The sequence below is a fragment of the Ctenopharyngodon idella genome, chromosome 3 (genome assembly GCF_019924925.1).
Source record: "Ctenopharyngodon idella isolate HZGC_01 chromosome 3, HZGC01, whole genome shotgun sequence".
NCBI lineage: Eukaryota > Metazoa > Chordata > Actinopteri > Cypriniformes > Xenocyprididae > Ctenopharyngodon > Ctenopharyngodon idella.
Genome location: NC_067222.1, coordinates 39,501,632 through 39,511,940, shown reverse-complemented (window position 1 = coordinate 39,511,940; position 10,309 = coordinate 39,501,632). Strand labels below are relative to the sequence as shown.

Genomic DNA, 10,309 nt, shown 5'->3' with positions numbered 1-10,309 from the left:
GCACACTCAGCACGTGTTAAAATTCTGGACAACGTGTCACATCTCTTTTTGCAATGTACTAACTAAAATGTTATAAATTACGTTCAGTATACATTTAATAGCTCGAAAGTTAACTTATAAAATAAACCATTGGATATAGATGAAATATAATTATCTAATCTCATTTTCTTTACCGGGAGAACAAAACTGGCTCATTTTAGCACACTTTCCTTCTCCTCAAATCACATACGAATGATCTCGCGCCGGGTCTGATTGCAGTCCTCCGCGCCTACAGGGGCCGCTGTAACGCAGCGTGCTCTCTTGTCGACGCCTGAGTCCTGTCCCGGGAAACGCTTCCTCTCGAGGCTCAATACAGCCCGTAAAGATGCCGTCGACCGAATTCGACGAGTAAGTTTTCGTATCGTTTTTATTTCGTCTTACTGCTGGTTAATAGGCATCTAATGTCTTGTGTTTCTCGACAGTTCAAAGCCGAGCTGGGCTGATCAGGTGGAGGAGGAGGGAGATGAAGGTACGAGGCCGCAGCGCAGCCTGCACGTGTTTAAACAATCTTTCATTAAACTACACTCATTACATGTCACGAAGCGATATGAGAGCATACTTTACAGACATATAAACCCTCTGCTTATAGTGAAAATTACAGTAAGTGAGCGGGATGTCTGATCGAAGAAGGCAGCTGGTGCTTTGTTCTGTGGCTATTATGCTATAACGTTACTATACTATACTATACTACACACACACACACACACACACACACACACACAATTACCTTGTTTTATGCAATACTACACCCAGCTATAATATTATATACTGTACTGTTATTCTATGCCAAATTATCCAGTAATGTGTATGATCTACCATACTACACAATATCATACCACACTATACTATACTATACTATACTATTTACGTATCAGTATTGACAACATTTGGACAAATAGAGTAAAAATAGATTTGTTTTTATGTTGTTGAGAATAATTAAGGCTGAAGTTAGATAACTTATGCAACTTGGTGTATATTTTTTCAACATCACATTCACAAAAATTGTATGAATGTATAAAGGAAATTATGTACCTGGTTATTTTTTCCCCACTATTTTAACAATCTTTAGGTGTTTTTTTTTTAACAGTTCATTTGAATATGTGACAACATTAAACTAATACTAATATTCCATGCAGTCAGTTAAAACTGTAAAACTGTAAAAATAATTCTGGAACAATTTGGAATTATTAAAAAAATTACTTATTAAATTTTTTTTTTTTTTAGTATTAATAGTATTAGTATTAGCGGACATAGACATAAATAGTATTAGCGGACATATACATGCATACTGTGACAGCTTAACCTTCCACGTGAACTAAACCTAGTAATGCATCTATAACAGATCTGTTTACATAAAATATTTTTCAACAGGCACACTTCCTTCGCCAAAAGAGACTGTCAAAGGTAACATCAAGACTGTCACAGAATACAAGTTGGAAGATGATGGCCAGAAGTTTAAGGTCAGCAGAGTTTTATATTCTTTATATTATATAGTACTTGTGAAAGTGTTTCATATTTTCATATTTATTCTTTGCTCCTCTATGGTCAGATTGTCAGGACGTTCAAAATCGAGACACGGAAGGCCTCCAAAGCAGTTGCCAGGAGGAAGGTACGTCTTAATTTGTCTTTAGTCTATTTATATCTAGGCCTATCATGATCATGAATTTTGTACTGACTATTAATTGTCAAACAAATAATTATGATTATCAATTTAATTGTTTTGTTCATGTTACTTACAGTGTAAGCTGAGTACATTGTTTTTTACCTTTTAAAGTTATAAACTAGGCTCATATGATTTGCTTAAAGGGTTAGTTCACCCAAAAATGTAATTTCTGTCATTAATTACTCACCCTCATATCGTTCCACACCTGTAAGACCTTCATTCATCTTCAGAACACAAAGACATTGCCAGCAAGATAATTAACACTTTCAGATGCCCAGAAAGCTACTAAAGACATATTTAAAACAGTTCATGTGACTACAGTGGTTCAACCTTAATGTTATAAAGCGAGGAGAATACTTTTTGTTAGTGCTGGGCGGTTTGACCAAAAATCTCTATCACAGTTTTTTTTTTTAAGATTCTGGCGGTTTCACGGTATGTCACGTTTTTTTGCACTGGACCTTTATTTCGGCATATTTTACTGTCAGGAGTACAGGGAATATATTATATAAACATTGTAAGGACAATTAAAAATTAATTGTAATCAAATCAGTTCATAAAGCTAACAGTTTAGTTTAAAATGTAATCAAATAATTTAATAATTTAATTAAATTAATAATATTAATAAGTAGGCTACATTTTTACTGTGCAATTTCTGTCAACTCAATGAAGACCTTTGAGTTTGTTTTAATAAACGGTGTTTTTTATTATTATTATTATTATTATCTCTATTAATTAAAGTATACTTGTTTGTACAATAGTATATTTCTGTTATTTCAAGTTATACCGAACTTTTATTTTGACAGGGTTGTGAAGACCTTTGACTTCCTGTGTATAAGATACAACAAATGTCGATAGTTTTATCAAATTAAATGGTGAAATGTTCATAAAGTGACCCTAAGAGCAGCTCTGCAGATGAAGTTCATGTGTATAGTGAGTGAGACAGCAGACACTGAAATCATCGCGAGTGTCACACGTGCTTCAGTATGTGTAGTAGTAGAGGAAAATGTGGCGCTCATTAATACAGGCTTCAGATTTCAATACTAGTCTTTTTTAGCTTTAATATTCACAGACGCTAGTCCGTATCAATATCTGATTCATTGTACAGCCCGACTTTTGATTTATTCATCCAAAAATTGTCAAATTCTGTGACGTTCAGCTTTATACAGTAAGTTCTATTTGTGACTGGATTCCGTGATTTCATCCATGTTTGGGTATGCAGTTAATAGAAGTCCGCTCTCTATACGCTCTACATAGCGCTTCATGGCCATTGAATAGAGACAGTAGCTGTTTCAGCTACGCACTGGTATGGCGGTTTTTGAAAAATACATATCGGTCTCGAAATTGAAACCGGTATACCATATGAACCTGTATACCGCCCAGCACTACTTTTTGTGCACCAAAAATAACAAAATAGTGACTTTATTCAACAATATCTAGTGATGGGCGATTTCAAAACACTGCTTCATGAAGCTTCGAAGCTTTACGAATCTTTTGTTTCGAATCAGTGGTTTGGAGCGTGTATCAAACTGCCAAAGTCACGCCCCCCAGTGGTGAACCATTGAAATTTGTAAATATCTTAATTTGTTTTCTGAAGATGAACGAAGGTCTTACTGGTGTAGAACGACATGAGGGGGAATAATTAATGACAAAATTTTCATTTTTGAGTGAACTAACCCTTTAAATGCTATGAAAATTAATATTTATACAATTATTTGTAATATATTGCAGTCTGATTAAACCAACAAACCTTCATTTTGTATGAAGAAAGACTTTAAGACTTTATAACAATTTTTTTTTATATTATTTGGCAAAATGGAAATGAAATTTAAACTGCACAATTAGACGGTTAATCAATAATCATGACAGGCCTATTTATATCTCCATTAAACATATTGTAACAGATTTTTTTGAGAGATTGATTTGTCATTTTCCAACAGAACTGGAAGAAATTTGGCAACTCGGTATCAGATCAACCAGGTCCGAATGTTGCCACCACTACAGTGAGTGATGATGTCTTCATGACCTTCATCTCCAGTAAAGAGGTATGATGGTGACGAACTCACATTTTTTGCACTGATCCATATTAAGAAACTGTTGTTTCTGAGTACTGTTTTAAGTGTTTTGTAAGTCAGTTCTGACTTTGACGTGTTTCACTTCCCTTTTGTACCGATGCCAACTTGAAGTGATTCTCCCCACTGTTTTACAGGACTTGAATGCTCAAGACCAAGATGAGGACCCCATGAACAAGCTGAAAGGTCAGAAGATCGTGTCTTGCCGTATCTGTAAGGGGGATCACTGGACCACTCGCTGTCCGTACAAGGACACGCTTGGTCCAATGCAGAAGGAACTGGCCGAGCAGTTGGGTCTGTCCACGGGAGAAAAAGAGAAGGCAGCAGGTATGACAACTTCATGTCGTGTTAAGCATATTTTGGAAGTTGATTTATTCATTTTGCTTTTAATAAAAATAATTTTATTTTGATATCTAGAGCCTGAGCCTGCCCAACCGGTCCAAAGCAAGACTGGGAAGTATGTTCCCCCCAGCTTGCGGGACGGTGGTACGCGCAGAGGAGAGTCCATGCAGCCTAACCGCAGAGGTGCGTGTTTGACATGCAGATCTCCAACACTGATGTTCTCAGTCGAGAAGACTAATGGTAATGTGTTGATATTTTCTCTGCAGCTGATGATAATGCTACAATCCGTGTGACCAACCTTTCCGAGGACACCAGGGAGACCGATCTGCAGGAGCTTTTCAGGCCTTTCGGCTCCATCTCTAGGATCTATCTGGCCAAGGACAAGAACACAGGCCAGTCTAAGGTGAGAGATGTGAAACAACACCACAATGGATTTTTTTGACAAATGACAAATAAGGCATAGAGAAGTAAAAGATCGAAGTTGACTCATTTACTTATGAACAAAACAGGAACGTTAGCTTAATAGTTCAACTAAAAATAAACTGATTTGCTCACACTTGTTTTTATAAAATGACTGATACACTGTAAGAAACACATGAAGCACGACATGAGAAGAACTTGTATGCAATAACTCATGCGCTATTCTTCTGAAGAAATAACTTCATCCCCCATTTCCCCATCCAGGGCTTTGCCTTCATCAGCTTCCACCGCCGTGAGGACGCAGCCAGAGCCATCGCTGGTGTGTCGGGCTTTGGATACGATCATCTCATTCTCAATGTGGAATGGGCCAAGTGAGTCCTCCAGAAACACTTAATTTAAGGCCCGATATTATTGCAGCAATGTTATTTTTCGTTCTTCGCTTGGGGGTAAAAAGAAGTCTGAAATACTAGGGGTGTGACGAGACAGCTTGCAAGACGAGACAAAATTTTTACACAGTATTTTTAAGAAATCCTCAATGATGAAATACATAGCCAGAAAGATGGTCTGCAGGTGCATTATAAATGTTTTAACTAATCATCCTGTTATATATGACATTTCAGTTCAACTTTCTGAGTATGAATTATCATATGCAGTAAAAGACAACAATACTCAAGCACTGTAAAAGGTTTTGCCACAAACTCAACTGACTGGATTCTCTCCTGTATGATTTCATATGAGAACTTTTGACCTCCTAACTGAACTCATTTCCACAAATTAATCCTAGAAATAAAAACAGTATAAATAAAAATGAATAACAGTTTTCTCTTAGTCTTCAGTGCAAACAAAAAGTGCATCCATAATCAAAGTACTCTCTCAATATTCAAAGTGCAAATAGAGATCAAATTTTTCTTTAAGCATGATACAGAGCTGAGAGATGGTTACAACTACACAGACCGGCGTATGTTAGTTTTTATATTGGGAGATATCTGCATGCATCAGGGAGCCGCTTTCAAAATGCGGGGTGTTGAAATCGCGTTTGAATTTGTGCTCGCGTTTTACTTTTTGGCTTTCACGATTGCGCATACCCTGTGAATAGGGAGCGGTGGTGCTGAGTGTGTATTCTACAAGGTAAGACATTTTGTCAGACTCTAGGCTCTGTTGTGGAACGAATCCTCCGCTTTGGTCTTGTCAGTCATCTCATTACTTGCTTTTGATTTGATCAGTGAACTCTGATTCCTGCTGCACTATGTACAATTCTGCTGCTCATGTTGGATTAGCTGGATCGGATTGAAGGGACCGTTATCTAACTGAAGTAAATGCTTTTTATTTCTATAAAAAGCAAAATGACTGTGGAGGCGTAATGTTGTGATGGCATATTCTATCCTAATTTTACCCTCGCGTTCCGTCATGGCGATATCGCGAGACAGCTTTTCAACTTGATGAGAAATCTTCACCCTACGAAATACCTTTGCAGCGATATACTGTTAGTGAACATCCTGACGGCATCCCCACTGCTGAGATTGTGTTAAGATTAATGTGTAAATATGTGCTTAAGTGCTTTTCTCTCAAAACAAGATAAGCGCACAACAAAAATGGCAACCGTGAGAAAGCAGCAGTTAAGATAGCATCGGCTCATAGTGATGTGGATCTTTGCACAAGCTCTGCAATTCATGTCCCATCATGTTTGTTTATCTACCGCTTTATACCATACATTCCTTTGAAGCAAGCAGCTTTACAGTATTAAACACGAAAAATGTAAAGCTGCTCTCCAGTGTGTTCATGTTTTTACTCGCATCTGACCTCGACGGACTGAACAGAAGAAATTAACTGGAAGAGATTTCAAAGTCAAAAAAGGCAGAGCCTCAGAGCCACACCCTACCTATTTTGTAATTGCCACAGACCAATGGTAGTTTGAAGGTGTTTAATAGCCGGTGCGAACATTTCTGGATGGTTTGCTTTGGCAAGCCGTTTCAAACTCTTGAAGTGACGTCACACTAGTTCGTTCTTCGATTTCGCTTGAAGTATATCAGGGCCTAGTCTAAATCAAGCAAAAGATATGTTTTCTCTGATCTAATCATGTTTTTCTTTGTCTTTCCAGACCTTCCAACAACTGAGAGAGTTCCATAAATATTCCAGGAGATCTAGAGCTGTTCTCCCAATTGTATAAGGCGGTGATCCAAATAAATGCAAATTATAAAACATCCAGTTGTCTGATGTTTCACTGTGTGGTTATGTTCCTTAATCTGTCTTTGATTAGACAAGAAATATTAACGTAAGCGTAGCGGAAAAAAATATAAATTTGTCACGCTCCATAACAGGCCACACATTCACCGTAATGATTTAAAATGAAGTTTAGCAAGTAAGCATACAGTAGTAACATGAGGGAAGATAGATTTACTCTTAAACTGTAACATATTGGATATAAGTTTAGCATGTGCGGGATGCTGATGCATCAGCCAATGTGTTATTATAGGAAATAAATAGAAACATTTGCTAATTTAGTTGTTATATCACATAATGTAAGACATTAAAAGAGGGGTAAGATGGCCCCTACTGGGGTAAGAAGGAATTACTCATGCTAAGCATGTGTTAGTGGAAACATGTAATGACCTTAGACACAGTTGACGTTACATGTCTCATACGGTGTAGTCTACGTGATACGCAGGTATACGCCATATACCCACTAGAAAAGTTTAAGGATTTCCGTATACCCACTTAAAAAAGCGCGAGATACGTAACCATCCAATAAATCGCAATAAGCTTTGTGGTTTGTTGCTTTTGACATGAAACAAAGTCTCATATTTCAAATTCTGCCCATTATACTACTAAATAAATAAACATAAATACTGTTTTGGCACTCTTTAATGTGGCGTGTCAGATCACTGTAGTTCAAGAGAAGAGGCAGTGTGAAGCGCACGTAAACTGATCCTCTCCTCCGCTTTAATACCAGTTACAGCGCAAAATAAACATGAATGAACATCTGAAGGTATGTTAAAAGATACAGTACAACTTACCGAAATCTGTATCGTGCCTTGTATAATCAGTGTTTCAACCACGGAAAGACTGTTAATAAAACAGCTTGTAAATAATGTCATGTAACGTCACATTTTCTCAGAACAAACATATTCAGTAACTATAAACTCGTTAGTCAGCTAGAAAAATTCCAGAGAGGAGAATTTAGGCTAAATATATGCACCATATTATAAATTTTAATGTTTTTCAGTAGCGTATATAATGCATGTTTGAATAAATCAGTCAAATTGACAGCCACCATTTAAATGTTAATATTTAAAAAAAAACGAATTAGAGTAGAAATAATTTTAAAGTTAGTAGGCCTATTATAATTTTTTTATTATAAAAATTTCCTTAAATGTAATTTAAAGTCCCTCTGTAGTCTATAATTTTACCCCTTAAAACTCATCTTTGATCACCAAAATTACATATCTAAAAGTTTTTTTCCTGTGAAAAAAAATAATCTTAATGACTTGAAAAAGCTCGAATGTAACTCTACACAATTGCTTCATTTAATATACACGGACCTATGAATATGATAATTAGCCCCGCCTCCACTCACTCACGAGCTCAAACGAGAACCACTCGGTCAACGCTGCACAATGGTATCGCTTTTTACAACGTCAGACGCATAACGGTAGTTAATATGATTAGTGTTTGCTTGACTATGTTATCAAACAGCTAATAATGTGTTGCTGATGTTACACAAACCATGTTCCCGTTCGCGAGTCAGTCAGCTGCCTTCTGCCCTCTGACGTTCTGAGATGTTCAAAGCGTTTCTAAGGATACTGTCTTTGGTTTACTGCAGTTTCAAAGAGAAAATACTCAGTGTTGACTTATGAATTTGCGCATGGTTTGTCTTAAAGCATGTTAAAAACACTAGATGGACATGTAAACAAAATTAAAAACTTGATTTTCACCACAGGGGGACTTTAGGTTTTAAATCAGTTAATTTTAATCTATATTAAACTGATTCCCATGTATATTTTACAGCATTAGTTTGCCAAAAATTGCCATGTACTGTAGCTACCTGATATACAGTATATCCAAAATAACTGATATTGACTCGAATTGCGAGCTTGTGAATCGAAATGCATAACTATGATGACAGACTGGCAGGAAATGGTGCAAAACAGGATGATAGTGTGACGGGCTGATAGTGATAAGCCTCATCTTTCCATTATTGTTAATAATAGTTGCAACTTGCCCTCTTAAATGTGCATTAAAAATTGGGACCATATTCATATAACATCTAAGTTATATGGTGATTGACAATAAACAGTAGAAAATCAGTCCAGTCTCTCCAGCTGTAAATGTCATTGGCTGTTAATGTCTTGTGCTTATAATAAATTGACATGTTGATAACACACACATAAGCAGTCTTTCAGAATGCTCTCAATCACATGTAGCCTAGATCTATGGCAAGCCATTTTAGCTTAAATTGTTCCCAGTGTTAGCCTACTCTTCGTAATTGCATTTTTACTAGTAAGTATTCAATTAGAGAGCTCTATATTTCAATTCTTAATAGTAACAATTATGATTAGAGAGCTCTATAATTCAATTATTACTAGTAACAATTATTATTAAAGAGCTCTCTAATTCAATTGCAGAGAGCTCTCTAAATCAGTTCTTACTAGTAAGAATTACAATTAGAGAGCTCTTTAATGCAATTATTACTAGTAACAATTCCTGTTACAGAGCTCTACAATCGTATTCTTACTAGTAAAAACTTGTATTCATTAGATGCAAAACAGATTTGCGATTACACCCATTTCCCTCCCCAAATCCCGCCTGCGATGCCACTCTTCAAAATAAAAGTCCTATTAGAACGAATTGTTATTGTGTCAGAATGAAGTAATATATATAAAAAGAAAAGCCCAAATTAGGAGTATGCGATATTGAAAAATAATATATATATTTTTGGGGATTTTTTCGACAAGGATAATGTGATATCCTGCTGATTATTTTTGCGCGGACTGGTTTAGGCCTGTATAAAACTACCAGTAAGTGGCAGCCCAGTCCTGTCTTAATGAGTGATTCATTGAATCATTCATTCAAATGATTCGTTCAAAATGGTTGATTCATTTAGAAGCAAATGACTGTCTTTATGAATTGGTAATTGAATCATTGACTCAAATTATTCGTTTAAAAACACAGATTCATATCAAGTACGAAACATTGCACTGTTGCTCTGAGATGCACAGCAGTTCGGCCCGGCTTTGTTTGAAACTATTTTCGTTGGCTAAACAGAGCAAAAACAGACAATATTGTGTCCGAAATGTAACTCACTGAATATTAACTTTGTTATAAACTATAAATATCAAATTCGTGATCACGCTATGTTATAGGCCTATAAAAAAAATAAAAACTCACACAGGGATATTTTTGCCCTCATATAGCTGCATTAGCTGGCTTCATCATGCAGTGAATGTTTTGGACTCTCAAGTCGTGTTTTTGTTCGTCTTTTGCAAAGTCAGTGACACTCGATAGCGAATGTCAGCTCGTATATCGTTAAAATGGCAATTCATAGATGATAAATATCGCACACCCCTATAGCCCAAATTGCCTCAGCAGTATTTTACTGCGAGTGGAAAATTCAAGTAAAACTCTTGCAATGCTGAACAAAATAAGTATTTTACAATTTTAAAATATCTGCATACCTAAATTTATCTTTTCTGAGCGAGTGTGAATTCACCTTGAAATACAACAGTACGTAGCGTACCTTCACAACGGGGCTAAATGCACACCTTAAGAAAAATGTGCT

General features: G+C 36.3%; 1 protein-coding gene across 1 annotated transcript; it reads left to right on the top strand.

Moving 5' to 3' along the window:
* The first annotated feature begins 210 nt into the window (after window positions 1–210).
* Window positions 211–6,734, top strand: eif3g (eukaryotic translation initiation factor 3, subunit G). The gene is made up of 10 exons (XM_051889808.1): window positions 211–387; window positions 462–508; window positions 1,411–1,499; window positions 1,589–1,648; window positions 3,640–3,744; window positions 3,909–4,098; window positions 4,189–4,296; window positions 4,380–4,516; window positions 4,798–4,904; window positions 6,632–6,734. The coding sequence occupies exons 1-10, from the start codon at window positions 365–367 to the stop codon at window positions 6,645–6,647; spliced, it is 882 nt and encodes a 293-aa protein (XP_051745768.1). The 5' UTR covers window positions 211–364; the 3' UTR covers window positions 6,648–6,734.
* Window positions 6,735–10,309: the final 3,575 nt, after the last annotated feature.

What these genes read in the sequence shown, in the direction of transcription:
- eif3g (XM_051889808.1), top strand. Translation starts at nt 365, where the DNA reads ATGCCGTCGACCGAATTCGACGA. An exon ending in ATGATGGCCAGAAGTTTAAG is followed by an intron (nt 1,500 to 1,588) that starts GTCAGCAGAGTT and finishes CTCTATGGTCAG; the next exon opens with ATTGTCAGGACGTTCAAAAT. An exon ending in CCTTCATCTCCAGTAAAGAG is followed by an intron (nt 3,745 to 3,908) that starts GTATGATGGTGA and finishes ACTGTTTTACAG; the next exon opens with GACTTGAATGCTCAAGACCA.